Source organism: Sinocyclocheilus anshuiensis, unplaced genomic scaffold, assembly GCF_001515605.1.
Source record: "Sinocyclocheilus anshuiensis isolate Anshui unplaced genomic scaffold, SAMN03320099.WGS_v1.1 scaffold1541, whole genome shotgun sequence".
In the NCBI taxonomy this organism is placed as follows: Eukaryota; Metazoa; Chordata; class Actinopteri; order Cypriniformes; family Cyprinidae; genus Sinocyclocheilus; species Sinocyclocheilus anshuiensis.
This window is the reverse complement of record NW_015540952.1, coordinates 543774-566454: the sequence shown is the minus strand read 5'-3', so window position 1 is coordinate 566454 and position 22681 is coordinate 543774. Positions and strand designations below refer to the sequence as shown.

General features: G+C 36.6%; 1 protein-coding gene across 23 annotated transcripts in view; it reads right to left on the bottom strand.

Annotated features, from left to right (window-relative positions):
• Nucleotides 1-1048: 1048 nt before the first annotated feature.
• LOC107689952 (actin-binding LIM protein 1-like) overlaps nt 1049-22681 on the bottom strand; it is a 73208-nt gene continuing 51575 nt past the window's right edge. For 4 of the 23 annotated variants that reach the window (XM_016488146.1, XM_016488140.1, XM_016488145.1 and 1 more), the window contains 23 exons: nt 18985-19072; nt 18221-18279; nt 17773-17895; nt 17331-17375; nt 15684-15761; nt 15039-15197; nt 12191-12235; nt 11615-11653; nt 10303-10338; nt 9729-9858; nt 9412-9498; nt 9076-9090; nt 7840-7932; nt 7475-7522; nt 6438-6584; nt 5910-5995; nt 5469-5592; nt 5315-5373; nt 4488-4548; nt 4357-4364; nt 3919-3993; nt 2030-2110; nt 1049-1256 (listed from right to left, as the gene is read on the bottom strand). In XM_016488146.1, coding sequence (XP_016343632.1) covers nt 1143-1256; nt 2030-2110; nt 3919-3993; nt 4357-4364; nt 4488-4548; nt 5315-5373; nt 5469-5592; nt 5910-5995; nt 6438-6584; nt 7475-7522; nt 7840-7932; nt 9076-9090; nt 9412-9498; nt 9729-9858; nt 10303-10338; nt 11615-11653; nt 12191-12235; nt 15039-15197; nt 15684-15761; nt 17331-17375; nt 17773-17895; nt 18221-18279; nt 18985-19072 — 1800 coding nt within the window. In that variant the 3' untranslated portion in view covers nt 1049-1142. Of the gene's footprint in view, nt 1257-2029; nt 2111-3918; nt 3994-4356; nt 4365-4487; nt 4549-5314; nt 5374-5468; nt 5593-5909; nt 5996-6437; nt 6585-6736; nt 7222-7474; nt 7523-7839; nt 7933-9075; nt 9091-9411; nt 9499-9728; nt 9859-10302; nt 10339-11614; nt 11654-12190; nt 12236-15038; nt 15198-15683; nt 15762-17330; nt 17376-17772; nt 17896-18220; nt 18280-18984; nt 19073-22681 lie in introns of those variants that run through there. The other 19 variants (XM_016488151.1, XM_016488156.1, XM_016488141.1 and 16 more) reach the window with 18 other exon arrangements.

The following is a 22681-nucleotide window of genomic DNA, read 5'->3' as shown; positions in this document are numbered from 1 at the left end:
TTAAATGATTTTAGCAAATGGCTGCAATATAACAAAGAGTGAAAAATTGAAGGGGGTCTGAATACTTTCTGCACCCACTGTAAATGTACAACAGAGATACGGCCCTGATATCGAGTCTACACCTGGCACAAATGCTATGGCTACAGCTCCGACAATCCCACGTCAACACAGTGGCAGTATTAAAACACCTCTGAGGCAGTCATTTAAAAGGCTTTGCTTGCTTTATTCACAATAAAACGCTGTTACATATTGCAGAAAACCGGAAGTCACAATAAACGGTTTGTCTGATTCAGAGGAAGCTGTTTCAGAGCGGGTCAACGTCTGATATCGTCCCACGGCTGAACTCTAGTGGCGATATTTAATAATAGTTTTTTTTTTTAAGTAATTGAAGTTTAATTTTTGAAATAATAATGATAATAATAATAATAATCATCACCATCGCCTCTTCTGATTATCAGACTAGTGGTTTTTGGATAAAGAATCCATCTATCTTGGGTGCTGTTTGGGGCTTTGGTTATGGTGAACATGCTTGCTACTTTACATGTAGGCCTAGATATTTTTTTAGGATTGTGACGAGGCGGCAGAGTGCTGGTGGGACAGGACGCTGATTTCAGTTTCTAATGCTTTCCAGAAGCTCGGCTCCGCAGGTGGAGGATCTTCAGTAGCTCTCACTTCCCGCTTTTAACGCACTTCAAAGGTCTCATTAGGTCCGCAGCAGCAGGGGACTCCAGGGATCCCTACAACTCCACCACCTTAACGGCCTGTTTAGAGGGAGATCCCTGCTGACAGCCCCCGGATCCCCATCTAAAAAATTACAGTCCCGTTTTACAAGAGGGCCAGGAGGGAGGAGGATAAATCTCTCTGGTCCTAGAGGCAGGTTTAATGAGAGCAGGCACACCATCAGCTCCTCACGCTCGTGTGTTCGCATCATAGGGGTCACGCGCACCGTATTTTATTCCTATTCGAATACTCACTCATTTAAAGATAAAGATATCGAGATTTGGGAAAATAAAAATTGGTCTTTTTGAAGCAAAATAGAACTTTTTTGTGCATTTAATTGGATGCCAAAAAAAAAAGTTAGGACTATCGCTCTAATACATCATATGAGTGATTGATAAATTAAAACATGCACAATCAGCTAGTTAGAAGAGCTTGGCTTTCTTCTTCATGTCGTTGCGCTTCCAAAGAGGAAGTCTGTCAAACTCATGGATCTCCATCCCAAAAATATCAAAGAATGTCTCGGGAGCCAAGTGGCGCTGGATATAAATAAGGAGAGAGAAATATTGAAGAATTATAAATCATCAGGCATGTGAGCAGTTAAGAACAAAAATAGACTTCTTTTTCGACTTCCCCCATTCGATATGACTATACAATAATAATAATAAAAATTGCTGCGTCTTAAAATACATTCAAAATGCATTTATTGTTCTGAATACAACAACAACAACAACAGTAGGCCTAATAATAATAATTACATTTATTAAATACTCACTTTTACTGTACAATAGTATTATTGCTATATTTCTACTGTATATTAATTTACTTTTATCATTTAAATAATAATTTTGAATAATAATTACTAGTAGTAGAAGTATTATAAGCAATATTTTACTATTTAATAAGTGTCTAAGTAGTCTAGTTGATAACAGCACAAATAATATTAATAAAAACGTGTTTACTATACAGCAGCATTATTGCAACAGTGATATTTTATTAGCTATATTTTATAATTTAAATAATATTTTAACAACATCAACAATTATTATTGTAAATAATATTTGTATTATTTATTATTTTATTTAGATATGTGAGCATTTAATAACAACAACAATACTGTTGTTGTTGTTATATTTTACAGAACAATAAATGCATTTTGAATGTAGCATTAAAACGCAAATGTCTTTTCCTCTGATTTACGCAATTCAAAGGAGTCATACTTTTTAAGTCGCAAAATGGACAAAATAAATGGACAACGAGTCATTTACTTTCATGCAATTTCCACTCAGTGAGGCTATCGGGTGCCATTTACCTCCAGTCTCGTCCTGTCCACATCCTTCGGGAGCTTAGTACGCCCTCTGTTGGTGACAGTGAGCATTTCATGTGGGTACACCTTTACAAAAGGAGGGATTGTGTTGTTATGGAGAATGCTATGCGAGGCATTTGCCAAACACAATGAACTGCTGAAAGCAAATGGACAAGGGAATAATGCACGGTCATTACATTCTAACATGGCACACAAACACCAACTCTTGCCAAAATACAACACTGCAGCACACGGTGCAAGTGAGAGAGTGAGTGTGCAGGAGGTGTGCAGATCATGCAGATGAACAAACAGTAGGTGAGCCTTGTGTGTGAGAGAGAGTGTGAGCATGTACTGTATTTCCAAACCAGAAAGTTTGTGTTTCTCAATATGGGAAAGAAGTGCTGGATAGAATAATATAATATATGTATGCTTTAAGTGCAAAATAGATACAGTTAGCAACACATAATAAACTGGGGGTGTGGTTTAACATGGAGAAGAATAAATCCTGGTTCCTGTACCATATTCATTTGTATGGGGGAAAATACAATTCTCAAAAAACACTAAAAGTTTCAGTGTTTTTGGAACAAGTAACGTTAACAGACATCACAATTAATATTTTAAATAAGTGAAGAGCAAATGCAGATGTCAGAAAATTTCTCACATTCACTGAAATGCAGCTGAAAACAATCTAAAGTTTGATTAAGCTTGTTTGATGGTCTTCGCTGGTCTCTCAACGTTGTGGGCTGGTTTTATTGAAGTTTTCAACTGGCTGACCTGATAAACACCAGCTTGGCCACACTGGGACACCAGCGTAAACCAGCAGAAACCCACACTGACTTTGGGAAACATTTCTTATAAATATTAATGATGAAAACAGTTGTGCTGCTTAATATTTTTGTGGAAACTGGGATACATTTTTTTTCAGCCTTCTTTGATAAACAGAAAGTTCAAAAGAACAGTGTTTATTTTAAATAGAATCTTATAAAATAATTTTTAAGTCTTTACCGTTACCTTTTAATCAATTTAATGCTTACTGAATAAATAATTTTAAAAAGCCCTTTTGAACGGCAGTGTAATTTATATAATTAAACGTTGGATCAGCTAAAATCACTAATTAATGACCAATATTTCCTTTTATAATATTTATTTTATTTGTAATACAGCATGCAAAGTGATCTTTGCTGCCGATATTATATGAAATCGCATAGTCGTCTCTTAGTCTAGTCTCCTTTTAGCTAGCAAATGTTCAGGAGTTCAGAATGTGCTTTAAAATATATATATATATTTTTACTATTTTCCCCACTGAAATGAATGGGTAACTATGGTCACAGGGATTTGTTTTTTTCTACAGCTGGCCAGGCATTTTCGCCAACTGTATCTACAGAAAGGAATTATAATGCTGTTAATGTTAGCACTTCTACGAACAGTTAACAGTCTACAATCATGCTAGTTGTTATTGCTGGGAAAACCTATTAAGTTCTAATCTATTTAATCTAGCCAATAACTAGGGCCGATGCATGAATTTAAGTTTGGCCCTAGAGAATCAGGCTTCTGGGTAACTAAAGCAACCACTTTCACAAAATATTACCATATGTAACCATGAAGCCTCTTTAACGAGAACCAGGAGTTCAAAATGATTGAATGATCTCGAAACTATGCACTGCTAAAACAGAGTATGTCATGTGATGACATCATTTCATGGCACTGGAAGATATACAAGTTATGCTAGTCCTGTTCTTCCCACTGACCATCGCCTGTGAAGATGAGCCAAAATTACGGCCCTGACTGAATAATCTTGGTTTTGGGAGGGGGGTGATTATTTATTGAACAGAGGAGCATTTAGAGATGGAAGAGAGAAGAGAAACATAATTTTTGAAAATATTTGGGATACTTGCTTTATATTCCAACATATTAGGCATAGACATTCCCCTGTCCATTCTTGTAATGGAATCTTGGGCATCTTGGGTGGGCTATAGAACAGAACACATACACGTGATGCAAATGATAAGAAAAGAAAGCAGAAAACTGTTTTCAAGAATTCAGAACCTTGGGAAATAGTCTGGATCTAATTCCTAACAGCTATTGCTCTGTATCAAGTTCTCGCAAGGGAAGTGGATCCAGCCACTATCCATGTGATGTGTTCTCAGGGGTGGGGGAGTTTTTCAACGTATCAAACCCTTGACTGTGTGCTTGTCTTTCCCCATGGCTCAAACTCAGACACAAGCATAGCAATGAGGGCATGAGTGCCATTCCGGTTACATGTAGCATGATTTGACTTCCATAAGTGCATGCTGATGCACATGCTCAGTAAATACTGCGGGTCACTCACATACCTTGAAATCTGTGTAAATCAGAAAGAGACAAATTCCCAAATATGACTATTTTATTAAAAAGCTTCTTTTTGGGTTGGGGGGTGGGGGTGGTTATCAGATGTATTTTCAGTATTAGAAGTATTGAATTGTACCTCTTTGTCCTCCACACACATCCCCGTAACTGTTATACTGAGAGAGTTCTGTAGACTGGGGCTGGAAGCACAGACAAAAATAAAGATGCACTTTAATTTGTTATACTGGCCTAATTTATTCCACATGCTCAAGAAGTCTCTTATGCTTACCAAGACTGCTTTTATTTGATTAAATATGCAGTAAAAATGGTAATATTGTGAAATACTATTACAATTTAAAATGATTTGTTTTTATTTGAATATAGTTATAAATAAATGTAATTGCTCAGTTATTACTGATGCTTATCAATAATGGTTCTTAATTTGATCAATGTTAAAAACAGATTTTTCTGCTTATTATTTTCATAAAAACATATTTTTTTTAGGATTCTTTGATGAATAGAAAGTTCAATTGACAGTATTTATTTGAAATAGATATTATAATAGAGTATTTTTGCATATTATTCATGTTTTGACTGTCACTTTTGATCAATTTATTAATTTATTGGATGTTTGCTGAATAATAGTATTAATTAATTTCTTTCTTTTTCTTTTTTAAATTGTACTTACCCCAAACTTTTGAATATTAATGAGTTCATTGTTTTTTTTATTTTTTTTTTTACAAAACATTAAGAAGTAATGTTTCTAGCATTGATAATAATAAGAAATGTTTCTTGAGCACCAAATCAGCATATTAGAATGATTTCTGAAGGGATGTGAAAATGAAGACTGGAGTAATGGCTGCTGAAAATTCAGCTTTGCCGTCACAGGAATAAATTACATTTTAAATGTCTTTTACATGCACTTATTAAATATAAGTAAATAACAGATGAATGGCTGAGACTTACCCGATGGAGGCCATTCCGCCCATATCCAGGCAGAGATGATGTTTTAACGGTTTGGGACTCTATAACAGAGGACAGAATACTTTTGTACTAATATACTAATATCTGAATAAAGCTATATTTGTTGTGATTGCTTTGAAAGTAGGTGGCATTATACCTGTGATACAGTTAGCATATTGGGAGTCAAAGCGCTGGGCGGCCACACTTCGTATGTATCTCTCTCTGTTCATCTCCTTTTCCATCTCCTCCTTCAGAATGAGCTTTCCAAGTCCAGACTGGATCTGCAGTTAAACACAGTCATATGAGTGAAAGTACTGAAAGTACGATCACATAGAGGTTAAATTTATTCCACTTTAGCATGCTTATTAGCCTGCATGTATTAGCCTTATTCACTAAACACCCCCAGTCACTGTGCAAATATGCAAATTAGGTGTGTTTGCATAATTATTTCAGTGATTTGGGTAATAAAACAATGCAGACAGCATGTGTAAATAACACTGTGCAATGCAGCATAATTTGGCACATATATGCATTTAAATGGCTGTTTTGACTAAAAAAAATGACACAAGGAATGTATAAGCATTAATACGTGCTTGACCTTGCTGAGATGTTCTTCCTGAAGATGTCTGCGTTTCAGTTGCTCTTCCTCTTCTTCGTCCCGTGACCGACTCCTCCCATCTGAGCCTGCCCGTCCATGAAAGAAAAAGGCAAAAAATATTGAGATGATTGCAACATTGTCATGTCATTGTACCCATGGTGACCTGCAACGGAACCTCAAGAGTTCAGTTGTACACATAATCGAACAAAAATAACAATGAGTTAAATAATATAAAAACAAATCATAAAAAATAAAAACATGGTCAGACTGAGTGGTGAAATGATTTTTGATTGAAAATGAAATTGATTTATTAGCATTGGCAAATTTATGTCCCTGTAAAGCCATCTATAGCATCCTAAAGTTTCCCTCAGATTTACTGCCACCACAACCGGCTCTAGGACCAGTCAGATGGGAACACCAGGCCAAATTTACCAGCAGCAATTCAAGAGTTCTCCACCCACAGAGCATCGTTTGAATTCACAGATGGCTTCCATTCGTTTTTGGTTACTGCCAGCAGCAGGAGCGTACCTAAAGCAGCAAGGGACGGAGGACACGGCCAGTAGTCGGTCTCGATCTTTGGTGTTTCGTCCGGCCGGGGGGCGTGGGCAGCGGGGAACTTGGATGATTTGATGATGTCATCAGCGGACTTGCTTTGGGCTGCCAGGGCAGCTGAATCTGAATCGGTATTTTGGGGGAACTGGACTATCAGTGACGGACTCTCATAGGCTGGCAATAAGTTTAGTGCTGGCCATTCAGTTCAAAGCATTTCAGGATTTTTATGTGTAAAAAATCAGCTAAATAGGCATAATGCAATTAATCAATTAGTCTTTTTTTTTTTTGAGTAAAACACCAGTAGAGTATATTCAGAGACAGTATCAAAAGCTTTGAATGTCAATGGCCAGTACTGCATTTAGTACAGGAGAGTATAAAGTGGATAGAGCACACATGCTACTGCAAATGTATAGATTTTTATAATATTAAGCAAGCAGAAAAATTGAGATATATGAACTGTAGTTTGAAACCGGTAAACACAACCATTCAAAAGGTGCCGTTCAGTTTACTGAAACTAGCCTAATGTGAAGATTTGCAGAGTATGCAAGATAGAGACCAAAGCAGAGTCATCTGAGGTGTCAGTGAATTTGTTATGGGATCTTGCAGGCAATAACATCATGCAATTAGAAGGCAGAATCAAAGTTTTATGGCAATTGTTAAAGGAGGATTTTAGTTTCTTGCCGTAGGCGAATCGGTTGTGAGGAAGTGATTAAAGAAAAAGAGTCTCAAAAATGAGAAAAGTTTATGATGTCAAATGGTACTTACATGTGAACATAGGATGTGATCAAAGCATCATAATCACAAATTAATGGATGGATGGAGCCAACACACATAAACATATAAATATAAATAATAAAAATAATTGTCAGAAATCATGCTTGCGGACACACCATAATGACAGGCACCAAAAAAAACAAACATTTTTTGCCGTGTAAAATAAATCTTTTTTTAGATAGATAGATAGATAGATAGATAGATAGATAGAATAAGCTTAAAATTTGAAGCAACTATACCATGCTGTTTGTAGATTGGTGGTTTTCTATACATGTTAATGCCTTGGTCTGTGAATTAGAAAATAAAGATCTAGTTTTAACAACACATTTCTAATACCAGCTCAATCACAAATAAGACACTCCAATCGAATCAGTTATGATCATGATGTGGGGAAATGCGAAAGTATGACCAAAATTTCTGAATCATTTGTGGCAGTACATGAACTCAGCATAAGAGGTAAACAAAATCTACAATCAAAACAATAAATAAGAAAAAGCATAGATGCATTATGGAAGGGATTGAAATGAAAGAATTGAGGGAGAGAGAGACAGCAGAAAAACTCTCTAGAGAAGAAAAAACAGGGAGATGATGCTCCGGCTCCTACCTGGGATGTGGAAATGTTTAGGGGTCAGAGAGAGGGTTGGGGTGGCCGGCCGAGAGGAAAGAGGAGAACTCCGGCCACTGGATGGCTCAGTGCCTCCAAACAAGAAGAGCAGAATAAGCGGGAGAAAGAAAAGAACATAAAAAGAAGGAAAGAAAAAGAGAATAATGCCTGAATAAATCTTCATTGTCAGAAAGATGGACGAACAGAAAAGGGCTTCAACAGAGAGGTGACAGAGAGACGGACTGGACTGTGTGGGTCGGCCCCACGGAAGAGAACAGGTGTTGAAGGACATACAGATTGGAAAAGGAGAAATGCCTCAGGAAAGCAGCATGCAAAAACTTCACAATCATGAACACGGTAACATTCACCACCACAGTAAAAAGATATGTGTAAAATTCACACCGCTAGGAAGACGTTGTCTGATGATAACACGACTGAATATCCTTTAAAGCAGGGGTCACCAAACTCGGTCCTGGAGGGCCAGTGTCCTGCAGAGTTTAGCTCCAACCCTAATCAAAAACACCTGAATAAGCTAATCAAGGTCTTGCTAGGTACACTTGAAACTGCCAGGCAGGTGTGTTGAGGCAAGTTGGAGCTAAACTCTGCAGGACACCGACCCTCCAGGACTGAGTTTGGCGAATCCTGCTTTAAAGGGTTACTTTTTGCCTGTGAGAAAACAAATGTAAGCATGCAACATGAACATGTTCCAAAAACTAGTGAGCTGTCTACATAGACAGCATTTCAAGACATCACATGCACTCCCCTGCTGTTACAAAATGTAAGAATCTATGTCAAGTATATCCCCCAAATTATTATTATTTTTATAATAATAATAATGAAAAATATTATTATAATTATTTGGGGGATATGCTTAATTTGTCATGAAAAATTATATAAAAAATAGACATGCAAATGTATGACACACAGAATTACTGGTGTTTTAAAATACAAGTTTCATTTCAGTTAGGTTGCCACCTTAAGAAGGCTATGTAGACCGTAAACAGCAAGGCAACTCACTATGTTTTGGAACAAAGTTATTAGTATAAGAGTATTAGTGATGTCACAGTGACTTGATTAAATGTTGGTTAATGAGCTGGCATATAACTGGTGGTTAATTAACTGTCAAATACACCAAATTCTGAATGGTCAAAACACAGGACCAGCATGCTTCTGAACTGCCACGGGCACCGAATTGCTCTACACAGAGTCAACAACAGCCATGAAGCCAAGATATACCTATGCAGAAAGAATCCGTGGAGAGGACAGAGGGACATTACACACATGAGCATGTGATTAAACTGTGCATTAGCAACTTGCATTAGATGTGCTTCAGTTGGATTTACATATCAAAAGCAGCCCTTGACCTCATATGGTTGCCATTCAAGCATTTCAACTCCAGGACTTAGTCATTTCTCAAACAGAGCCGGCAAAAGCACAGCTTTACAAGCTAAAAAGTCACAGTCAAGACATTTTAGCAGGCCTGAATCAGAGGAGGGGGGTGGATTTGTGTCTACGGAACAATATTAACACTGGGAACGAGGAGAAGTGGAGAGGGGAGTGGAGAGGCCTTACCTTTGTTATGGGGGAGGAAGTGATGTCGGAAAGGGGAGGTAGGGCGCGTGTCGCTGGAGCGCAAAGAGGAGCAGGGCTTCAGCATTCCTGCCGGCCGCTCAGAGAAGAGGAAGAGGAACAGAGGAGGAGGATGAAGGAAAAAAGAGGATGGAAGGAGCACATGTGAGCAGAGGAGGGAGGCAGGTTACAAGCTCAGGAGGAAACGGAAAGCAAGAAAAGGCAACGCGAGGCCAAAATGTTGTAAGGAGATCTTGCTCATCCATACACTCCACTGGAATCCTAAAGAGGAAGGATTTGGATAATTTCATTTGACTCACCTGGTCTGTGGAAGTGCTGGGGTGACTTGGACAGAGGGGGTATATAGTTATGGCGGTGGTAAACCGGAGAGCCGATGGAGCCCTGACTGGTGGATCTTTGTATGATGCGCTCCCTCATGTCATAACAACCCTACGGTAGACATGCACACACAACATCACATATTGGAAGGTTCAAAATACATTCACATTACTAAATGCATTAAAGGCACCCAAAAATGAAAATTCTGTCATCATTTACTCACCTTTTAGATATTTTGAAGAACGTTGGTGACCAAACAGTTTTAGTCCCCATTGACTTTCATTCTATTTTTAGACCATATTATGCAAGTCAGCTAAAACTGTTTGGTTACCAACATTCTTCAAAATATCTTATTTTGTGTTAAAGAATGAGGGTGGCTAAATGATGACAGAACTTTTATTTTTGGGTGGACTATGTTTTCAAGACATGGTTTAATGAACATGTACTATTGGCTCTAGTGTAAAACTCTGCAGGGCTCTGGCCCTCCAGGAATTGAGTTTGACACCCCTGCTCTAGAGTAATAAAGAAAACTAAGCATTATAAACAGCCTCTAACCTCAGCGGATGGGGTGGGAGACAGTGTTCTTGGAGACTGAAACAGAACAGGAACAAAAGCTCTATGTAAGTATGCATCAGAATCAGTACTAAAAGGTGGATAGGAGACTGTATGCTAGATAGAGCAGGTCAGAAAAGCAAATAATACGATTAGGAACAGGAAGTTAAATCATGCCACTGCTTTTTAAGGTTTTGTATATTAGGCTGTTTATATATTAGTTGTTTTATGGGTGAATGTCACAAAACTGTTCACCTCAAAGTTAAAAGAACAAAATAAGAAATTAGATACATTAAATTTAATTTTAAATTGTTTTAAGTTTTCAAGCGACAGCTGAAAACTCATCTCTTTCGAAGCTACTTGACTTCATCATCATTATAAAAAAAAAAAAAAATTCTCTCTTTATTTATTCCTTCTCTTTCTAGCTTGTACTTATTTGAACAATGTCTAGAAACTTGGTATTACAAGCACTTCCTGTATCTGTTTGCCTCTTTAAGAAGAATCGCTTTATGTATCCCAAATTGTAAGTCGCTTTGGATAAAAGCGTCTGCAAAATGACTAAATGTAAATGTAAACGTAAATGTAAGTGTTTGGAAAAGCCTCCAAGGCTGCATTTATTTGACCAAAATTACAGTAAAAAAAAAAAAAACAATTCCAATTTAATTAATTAAAATTTAAAATAAAGTTTCTATTTGAATATATTTTAAAAAGTGATTTATTCCTGAGATGCAAAGCTGAATTTTCAGCAGCCATTACTCAAGTCTTCAGTGTCACACGATCCAAATATGCTGAAAATAAATAATTCAAATATGCTGATTTGATGCTCAAGAATCATTTATTATTATCAGTCTTGAATAAAAACTTTGATACGTTTTTCCTTTTTTCATGCAGGGTTCTTTGATGAATAAAAAGTTTAAAAGAACAGCATTTAATTGAAATAGATTTTATGTAAAAAATTAAAAACCTGTCACTTTTGATCAATTAAATGCATTCTTGCTGAATAAAAGATGAATTTGTTTTAAATAAAATCTTATTGAGCTTTTGAATACAAAAAAATACAAAACAATCCAAAAAAATCATAATAAGCTTAATTTTGTGAGATTCACTCAGCTGTAGCTGGGACAATGACAGACATACAGACAGACATGAACGCACACTCCAACAGGACACTTTTGAGTGTTTGCCATGAGGACTTCTTCCAGTGCTCAAGAGTCAGCTGAAGCTCAGTACCATCTTCAGGATGAGTACATTTAAGAGAGAGAAAATTGTGGCCACAGCTGTGGCAGGGTTCAGAGAGAGGTCACTGACAACTTACTGTTTCTGCAGACAATGAGGAGGGGTCTTGTGGCAGGGTCTGGGAATGTGGACACAGAATTAAAATCACTAAAAATAACATTATGTTATGCGACATGGAAACAGCTGTGTTTTCTGTGACCCAACATGCATTGGATGATGTTTTAAATTAAATGAATCTAATGAAGGTGAAATAAGAATTGCAAAAAGGCGCTTGCAGTGTTCGTTCTGAATGTTAGATGCTAATGTTATGCTAAAGCCTAGAATGAGAAGTGACACGGATCAGATGTATGTTTTCTGGGAGAATCATATCAGTTCATTGAGAATGAGCATGAATGTACACCATTGCCATGGCACACATAGAAGCTTGAAAGATTCTTCAGTTTTTCATTGGGTGCTTGAGTACACACTTAAGAGTTCAGATAGCGGCCAATGAGATGAGAGAAACTAGGTGTAAGAGGCATTAGATGTTCATGCTTGTTTGATTAGGTAAGGCTTGTAAATGAATATGTTAGTTGTGTTCTTCTTAGTTTGGGTTGGTAATCCACAAACTAATTGGTTATGTCAGTGGCCTTATTTCTATCCTGCTCACACTTACTGTGGCTCTGCCTCTGGGAGGGCTGCCACCTGAGGCTTTGACAGGCTGTATGGGAGGAAAGGGGTTGAGTTTGGTTACTCTATGAACCTGTCGGTGACTCAAGAATATGGTATGCATTAAAGGTATATTCTTGGTCGTTTTCAACTTGATTATCACAGACAGTAATTTTGTTAACTGTAAAACACTTACAATGGAAGTCTATTTGGCTAGTGGGCTGCACTACTAAGAAAATAATCTACTACATTCTTTCGAAAGTGTTAGCATAAAACTGGTGTGATAAAACAATTTACTGACCCTTTCTTTGCGGCTATTTCTGCTATGGCATACATGTCATAAACTCATGTCATGACCAACTAAAAAAGTAAACCCAGTTTTGCTTAATTAATATCTTGGTCTTGTTTTCCAGTGAAAATATCGATACACCAAACAATATTTGGGGTAAGTATTTATTTCTTTTTCTTTTCTTTTTTTTTTTAAAGAAATTAATACTTTTATTTAGAAGGGATGCATTATATTGATCAAATGCGACAAATGCTGTTCTTTTTCATTTTAGATTTTCAACTTCTTTAAAGAATCATGAAAAAATGTATGACATTTATACACAAAAATATTAAGAAGCACAACTGTTTCCTTATTAATAATAATAAGAAATGTTACTTTAGCACCAAATCAGCATATTAAAATGATTTCTACTGGAGTAATGGCTGCTGAAAATTCATCTTTGGCATCACAGGAAAAAAATACACTTTAAAATAGAAAACAATTAATTAACTGAGTTAATTGTTAATGTTATAATATGTCACAATATTGATACTTTTATTGATTTTTTTTTTTTTTTATCAAATCAATGCAGCCTTAAAAATGAAATTCTTTCAGGAACATTACCAACGAATTTTTTGAACGGTATGGTGTAATTGCTGTAATTTTTATTTTATTTTATTGTGTTGCAATGCATAACCAAAATTTCCTACACCTAAAAAGTAGTCCCTCCTGATGATTTATACAACATAACAGCCAACAAAAAGTAACATTTCTAGTTAATAATTAATGTAAGTGAAAACAATAATATGAACTTCACATTTCTACTACTTATAGGACCCCGGCCCATTGCTTGATAGACTTATATTGTAAGTGTGTACTTGTAAATACATTTTCTGTTTGTTTATACACAGTCAAGGACAAGTCTAAATGATTGGCTTTGGTAATCAACCACAGATGCAGATGAAAAAACCCGGAAATATCCCTTTAACACATCTTCATCACCGCAGAGTGTCTGAGATTTTGATTATAGTCACCAGGTGGCGCTGTGACACTGCTGTCTCTACACAGAGAAGGCGCACAGGCGTTTTCGGGTACAGCAGAACAATGTTTAATAGACAAAGGGAACAAGAGCAGTCACAGAGAATAAAAAACACATCTCTCATATTCTTTTCATGCATAGACATAAAGCTAACATGTTGACAGGAATACATGCAATGTACATGATCACATACAGAGAAACGAGCAAATACACACACTTGCTCACATCTGCTCTGTCTGTGGCCTGAGAGTCTCAACCAATAGTGTTTTTTGGAACACTAATGGGATCATGGGGTCAGAGAGGTATTATGGTTACTGTGATAGGGAACTGGGGATGGGACCGTATTATCACAAAGATGGAGCATTGGCAGAGTTGGGTCTGTTATATAGCGGTAGTCTGGTAGCAACTAGGTGGCCAAAGTGGCTAAAACCCATGTGCAGTTTTGGTAATCGAGACTAGACCAGTGGTTCTAAACCAGGGGGCCCGAGGCCCATTAGAGGGCCTCAGCAAATATCCAAGGGGGCCGCAGGAAGACTTTAATGTATTGAAATTAATAAATTACTATTAATATATATAAATCAAATTTATAGTTGTAAAAATAAACATGAAATCAAGATGTAGCCTATATACTATTTTACATCTAAATCTATTTTCACTCAATAACTTGTTTTTATTGAAGAACATAACTTCTGTAACAAAATGAATTATGGTTAATTAATTTGATGCATTTATTTAACAAATTTAATTGAATATATCAATAATTTTTTTTTCATAATTGCATAATTACTGTTGTTTTTATTAAAGAATATACAGTTCTGAAACACAGAACAATTTCTGGAATCACAAAATTAATTGTGGTTAAGGTAATATATCTAGTAAGCCAAATTAATTTATATAACAATACAAAAGTTTAAAAACAGCTTTGTCATAATTACATAATTAACTAAATTTTACATCTATATATTTATTTTTTATCCATATTGTTTTTGAAGAACACACCATTCTGGAATACAGAATATTAATTCTGGAATAACAAAATGAATGTTGGTTAATTAACTTTTTATTAATTTATTTAATTAATCACGTGAATTAATTCAATATATCAATAAAAAACGTTTTAAAACTGTCATAATTACAGTTTGAAATACTATCATATCATATTCACATACGCTAATATGTCTTAGCGTATATGAAGTGGGCCTTCTAATATTGTGCTGTGCGATGGAGGCCCTGGAGTTAAAAAGGTTAAGAACCACTAGACTAGACTGTCCAGATCTCCAAATTGAAGTACAAGGATGTTAAATGTATAGAGTATGGCTGTTCACAAAATTTTAGGCAGGGGCGCTGTCTGATTTGAGGTAAAACAGCTAAAGTTGACTTTTTATGAAAGCCACACCTAGTCCAAAAAATTAGAATAAATTTATAAACATAAATTGGTGACATTATAATTTCTACACAGCCATACAGTGGCTATACATATCATATTAGGTCATAAAAGCACATCGCTTGTTTATTAGAGAGACACTAAAAGTTTACGATTCGGATTACCTCTCCGGGGCTGCGCCTTCCTTGTCTTTCCAGGGTGGAGGAGGTGGAATGGAGAGACTCATAGGATATCATGTCTGGACGCTCTATGTCATAAATGGCCTTGACTCTGGGGATGGCTGCTAGGTCCTTGTAATCAATAATCTCATTGTCTACTTTTGCCTGGAGGAAGGAGAGGATGAGGGACAGGGAGGGAGGGGACACATAAGTGGAGAAACACAGGGAGAAAAGGTGTTGATGAGGAAGAGGTCAGGGCACAGGTGAAAGGTCATCCACATCACATCCAAACAGAGCTACAGCTCTCACAAAGGTCATCACACAGGGTGAACATACACTGTGGAAAGATGAACGCTGTTGTTTTTGGAGGCATGCTTATGAGAGAAGCTACCCGGCTTAACATTTGCTGAACAGTGTTATTGTAAATGTTTCTCTAAATTTGGTTACATACTAAAATGATGCTACAGATATTGAATACAAGGCGAAGGCAAAGAGTAGAAAGAAGGTGAAGCAAACTCCTGTGCTTTTCCTGCATGTTTTTTTTTTAAACATCGACCCTGAAGTATAGCAGCATCAGTATCCGTTGTGGATTGAGTGGTAATATCTGACAGACTCTGGAAACGATTGGGGGCGCCGATGAGTGGGACTCACATAGATGGTATGACCTGGAGATCCAGGGATGCTCGAGCCAGGTCTCGAACAGATACTCTCAGACGATGACCTCGTTGGCTGCGGGACAACGAGATGTTGTGTTGTTAGCAATAAGCTGAAAACAAATACACACACGTATTCCTAAACACACTCATATATGCTAGTGGGAAGCTTAAAGGGGTAGCTCAGCTAAAAATGAACGTTTTGTCAACAGTTACTTAATCTCATGTCATTCCAAATCTATATGACTTTTGTTTTTCCATGAAACAGAAAAGGAGAAAGTCTGAAGAATGTTCACACTGCTCTTTTTCATGAAATGGAAGTGAATGGAGACTGGGGCTTTCAAGCTACAAAAGAGGACCACAAAATGTCATAAAGTAAATCATGCACTATTTCAAGTCTTCAAAAGCCATACAATAGGTTTTTGTGAGGAACATGCTGAAATTTAAGTTGTTATTTGAATTTTTGTATGTTTTTGGATGCTTAATCGTATGATAATTGCAATTATATTTACTTATTGAGTATATTTTACCCATTTAAGTATATCTTTAAATGTAATTTCTTAATTATTTCTATTTTCTTACATAGTTTCTTACATCTGATGAATACTGATGAATGTACTGACATGGTAAACTAAAATATAATGTAATTTTTATTGAAACTTGTATATCACGTATTTAAATATATTTGTTATTACAAATTTGTAACGATGAATTTGCAATTTAGTTAATTTCAAAAATATATAATTTTAAATCTAATATCGAATAACACACTACAGTTAAAATGATAATTAAGTACTTTACATGTGCTTTGTATGTATGCGTCAACACATTAAAATAAGTGTACTTTTTAAAGTCAGATGAAAGATTAACATAATGTTTTAAAAACATACTTTAAAGTAAACATTTATTGATTTATTTTTTTATGTTTACCTAAGTGTGTTATGAAACAGTCATGAAAGTGTACTGTCATTAAGTGGCCTTTTATTTCATTAATATTATATTATCTGAATGTGCATTTTTAAAAAATGTACCTTTAAGATTTGAAGTACACTATAAATGCATGTTCAGTCTAACTAAGCACACTTCTTTTTCACAAGGGAAGTCATACAGCTTTCAAAGACATGAGGATGAATGACGAGAGTAAATTATGACAAAATTGTAATTTTTGGGTGAAGGAGGCACTATTTTTTTTAGCTTTCATTCAGCACAAATTAGAAAGCTACAGGATTTCCAGCTCATATTGCCTCATACTCTAATGCAAGCCTTCCCAAGATGCATTCTGTTTCATATCATACAATATGCAGCCATGGCAGCCAATCCCTCAGATATGACTCTAGGTCATCAAAAACACCAGAATTGGGCTACCTTAGAAAGAATATTCTGTATAAGTGGCCAGTTCTGTTAGCTACATTGTGAGCTCATATCTGAGATGGTTCTGCATGAAGAGTCAAACAGCTGTCATTCCTGTAATGGTGAATGGAGTACTGGAGGACTTGAGCCACATGCCTGCAGCGGTGAAAAGCGTAATGATTCACACACAGGCTGTTATGGGGTGAGTGGGTGAGCTGGTGGGTGACTGCAAAGGCAAGAGCCGCAAAACACACTCAGGGTTCTCCAATCTGCTGCCAGAAGCCGAATACAGTACCTGCCTTTCTGATTGGTGCAGAGATGTTACTGAGGGTGGAAGGGGCTGTGAAGGGAGGAAAAGGCATTACAGGATATGACATCACACTCAACAAAACACCTGAATCATCCATCATACCCAGCGGTCATCTAACTCAAGCACTTCATCCATAGCCACCTACTCGCAGCCTTGCTTACTATCTTATGCATGCAGGCAGATCCTGATTTTGTGGGACAAAAGGTTATTTTTTGTGAATTCATAACATTGTGATTATGACCTAACTTGCAGAAGGAGAGAGCAAGCACATTCAGTCTTGCTGTGGGGGATGTAAGTTAACTAATATGAAGCTAAAAAACACACAGCAGTTAAGTCTTGCTTCGAAGTAAAACAGGACTCTCTGAGAAAGTTGAGTTAGCCGGAAGCATTGCAGTTTGGAGGGAGTGCAGAGCAGAAGACTGCAAACCTCACGACTGCCCAGGGGATGCCGGCCCAGCCGAGAGCCACCTGGGCCCCGGCTCTGAATCTGAGACTGGGGGTAAAAGATATCAAATGGACTGGGTTTTCCTTTAGGATGCTGCCAAGCTGCCTAAGGAGGAGAATCACAACAGAATGGACAAAATACACACTGACAAACACACACATAGATTCTCTTTTTGTGATTCAGATGTAACGCTTCAGCTAGAGCACCTGAGACCTCATTTTAACCTTGGATTCAACTTGGGGAAGTTTTAAAAAGCAAGTTGAAGAATGTGAGCATTTTAAACATCTCCAAGTGTTTTGAAGACTGTTGTTTCTGGGAATAATATGAGGGAGGAGCTCAGCAAAGTTTTCTCTTTCAGAGAGAGAGAGAGACAGGGCTGATTAAGTGACTGACTGGCTCACAGTAAGAGTTTAGATAGATAGATACTCACTCTGTACTTCTCTTCCACTCTACTGTTGTTCTTACAGTCTGGATGCCATACTGTACAACCTGAGAGAGAGAGAGAGAGAGAGAGAGAGAGAGAGAAATTAAGACAAAATAAGGGTGGGTATATCAGAATTCTTTTACCATATGGTTTTCCCCTATTACAAATAGCACATTCTACTAACATAATTTGCTTCATTTGTATAGAAATCGAAGTATTGACCTCATTTGTCAAGCTCAAACATTCAACCATGTTACCAAAATTAAAAAAAGATCAAACAAATATTTTCCCTTAAATTATGGGAAACATTTTTCCAATAACTACTATTTATTATTTTTTTATTTTAATTTAATTAATTTTATTTTAACAACAAAACCAGCTGTATGTGTAGACATGTCCCAAATTATGGCAACAGGGTAGCAAAAATACATGCAACATCCATGAACATCCAATAGGAAATGAAATCTTTCAACCCTGTTAACAGCTTATATAACATTTAGCTTGAACTTCAACCCTGTTACCAAGGTTATCATAAGAAAAATGACCAAACAAATATTTTTCTTTAATTTATGGGAAATATAATTTTATCAATAACTACTGTCTTTGAATTATTTCATCTGATTTTCTAAAATAATAAAATCATCTATATTTAGACATGTCAACTAGTTAGTTTCAAAAGTTTCAAGTGTAATTTTGTAACCTTTTTGTGGAAAGTACGAGAAATGCTTCAATCCTCTGTATTAAAGGTACCATTAAAGTGTTGTGCTCACCCTGTAAGTACATCTCCTCTCCCTCCGTGAACATTTGATTGCATCTGCTGCATCGTGCACAGCTTGGATGGTAGTGCTTATCTCCTGCCTGTTAGGGGCAAAAGTCAACATTCAGAGGTCAACAGAATTCACAAGAAACACAAGAAAAAATCATTCCAGGGAGACATGACACTGGACAAAACAGACTGAAATACAAATTCCTTAACATCTGTGACAGAGCGAAACAGAACAGGTGTGCTGCCCCTTCAGTGCACTTCACTTCTTCTAAAAAAGGCTCTTTCCTTCATTCTTTGTATTTTGCTCTCATCACTCCATATGTGTGAATGTAGTGAATGTACCTCTGTTAAGATCTGCAGAGTCACTGTTTGCACAGCAGCACAAAGGCATGCACACATATACACACTTAACATAATCATACAGAGTTTATTTTATAGTTTTAGGCAGCTATATAATGTTGCAAACTGGATGTGAACCTGCATCCCCTATAGCTTAACATGTCAGATGCATGTGTGCGAACCACCGCAACACTGTCCACCAGCTACAGCTATGGGCTGGAATTCTGATATCTGAGAGCTGGGAGGTTCACCAGGGAGCTGGAAAGCCTGAGAAACACTGCAGTCTGTCAGTCTGTTTAACTTTGGAAGGTCATTCTCTACCACAAGCAATAGTGTCATTAAAGACATTTATAATCCTACATAAGCTTTCAGTTAAAATTAATTCTGTTATTTTGAATTGGAGATTGGAGTAATGGCTGCTGAAAAGTCAGCTTTGCCATCGTAGAAATATATTTAATACAAATATATTAAAATAGAAAATAGTTATTTTCAATTGTTATACTATTTCACAATACTCCTGTTTTTGATTAAATAAATGCAGCCTTGGTGAGCATAAGAGACTTCTTTCAAAAACATCTTATTGACCCCAGACCTTTGAACGTTAGTGTAGCATACCAGTCATAGCTAAAGGTGCAGTACATTCCACATAATATGGTGGTTCATGTGTGTATCATCACTCTAGCACACAGCTGTAAGTCATCTGCAGTACTGTTTCATCATTCTGCTGCTTTCAGTTAGCTCTGGGAATGCTGATGAGCCCTGCTTTTCTGACATCTCTCTCTCCTTCAAAACCTCCTTAAAACCCTCTTTCTTGAGGCAACACTTTGTATTATTGCCCTTTTTCTTCTTTTTGATTTGTATCCTTTATCTGTTATTTTTCTCTCTTTCTTTATTGTTTTATTCCTTCTTAAAAGCATAGTTCATCCAAAGAAATTTGCATTCTGTCATCGTTTACTGTACTAAGCCTCATGCTATTCCAAACTTGTATGACTTTCTTTTTTTCTGTGGAACACAAAACGAGATATTTTTAAGAACATTCAAAACTTTCTTTTTCATTCAATAAAAGTGAATTAGGATTGAAGTTGCTAAAATGACAACAACAACAAAACAACACCAACAACAACAACAACAGTATCATTATCATAAAAGCAGCCCATTCTTCAAGTCTTGCCAATATGATAGTTTTGTATGAAAAACGTCTCAGGTTACTTGTGTAACCATGGTTCCCTGAATAGGGAACTTTCCCCATAGCGACCCCTAGAGGACACAGTTCGAAGTTCCCATGAAAGGGAACTACCTTTATAATATTTTTATAGCACATTTTGGAGCTTAACAAAGAGTAGCCAGAATATTCTTAAAAATATCTTCTGCTGTGTTTCATGGAAATATTTAGCTAAAATAAAGAAATCAGCTGTATTTACACATGTACCAAATTATGAAAGAACAGATTATAAAACAACCCATATAATATTTAGTTTGAATTTCAACCATGTTACCAGAGTTACGGTAAGAATTTTTTATATTTATGGGAAATATAAATCTAACAATAACTACTTTTTTTTTCTCCTGTGTTTCATGGAAAAAAAGAAAAGTCAAAAAGGTGAATTGTTCCTAAAAAAAAAAAAGAAAGAAGAGGATTTGTGAATTGAGAAAGAGTGAGTTGTTCCTAAAAAAAAGAAAGAAGAGGATTTGTGAATTGAGAAAGAGTGAATTGTTCCTAAAAAAAAGAAAGAAGAGGATTTGCTCTTTTTCTCTTTGAAATTTATATCAAATGTTCACAGGAGCTATACTGCACCAGAAAACCTAAAGCTTTGTTTATCTCTTCTGCTTCTCAAAACAATTCAATTGTTTTGTTGTTCCTCTATCAGCTGGAGTTCTGATTGCTGAGGAGGGAGTTGCCCATTTGGCTCCTCTGCAGGGGAAACATCCCATGGTCCTCTGATGACTTGAACTATGAGGCAATGCAGCTGAAACGCATGATTTCACACAGATGTGACCCCCTCGGCTCCCGGGCCTCCTCGCCATGGCAACAAGGCCATGTAACAGTTTTCCAGTAAACAAACCAGAGTGACAACATGTTCTACCTCTCTGTGTAGTGCTCTGTCTGAGACAGACGGCTAGCAGTCATTTCCTATTGCATCACAAGAAGCCAACACAGAAAACATAGAGCAGTGAACTCTGAAGAAAGGGGCCAAGAACAGACCATGCCTCTGCTTCAGCCCAGATGGAGGGGTGTGGACAGAAGACAGAGCCAGAGAGAGGGAGGGAAACAGGGATGAAGAGAAAAAGAGAAAGTGCTTGGATAGATGTATATTATTTTGAATGCTGGTCCCATGCATGGAATGTTAATGTGCAGCTGACCCTACTAGGTTGTTTATCCATCATAACCAGCAAGACTTTATTGAACTAAAAGCACTATACTGAAAAAACTGCTTTTGCTGGTCGTAGTTGATTTCCAATCCCAGCTAAAATAGTGTTCAGATAATCTAACTACCTCCCAATCTGGCCAAAACAATGTTCAGATGGTTTAGCTAGTCAGCCAGCTGCTTTCCTAGCTTAACATGGGCCAAAAATTTGTCTCAACCCATCAAACCAGACCAGCCTAACCAGTGTAAAACCAAGTGAGTTGGCCAGGCTGGTCACTGCATGATTCTAGAATGGACATTTTTACTGGTCTAGCATTTGCAGTGTGTGTATGAATTCCAGTAGGAGTGACTTTCATCTGTAGTCAGTAACATAACCCCATTTTGTATTGCCTGACTGTATTGTTGTGTATATCTTCTCTTCTAGTTGAACTAAAACACTCCACGCCACACTCCACTGAGGAAAGAGCCAGACAAGTGAATCTGACAAGGTTCTGTTTGCGGAGCAGAAAAACAGAAAAACCAAACCCTGTAAACAAAACCCAACAGTCACAAGTGTAAAAAAGAGAAAGAGAATACACCCAAAAGAAAAGAAAAACACAAATGAGTTCTCTTTAATATAACAATCACTGTTCCTGGACAGCAATAAGATAATATTATTATACTGATATTTCCCCATACATTTGTGCCTCTAGAAGTTCAGAAAAGATCACAACGTCACAAATTGTGCTCAGATTTAATAGTTAATATAAGATATTTGAAAGAAGTTATCTCCAAGGCTGCATTTTCTTGATCAAAATAGAGTAAAAACAGTAATATTACTAAATATTATTACTATTTTAAATGTTCTATTTTATTATATTTAAAAATATTTATTAATTATAATAATTCATTCCCATAAGAACAAAGCTGAATTTTCAGCGGCCATTACACCAGTCTTCAGTGTCACATGATCCTTCGGAAATCATTTTAATATGCTGATTTGGTGCTAATGAAACA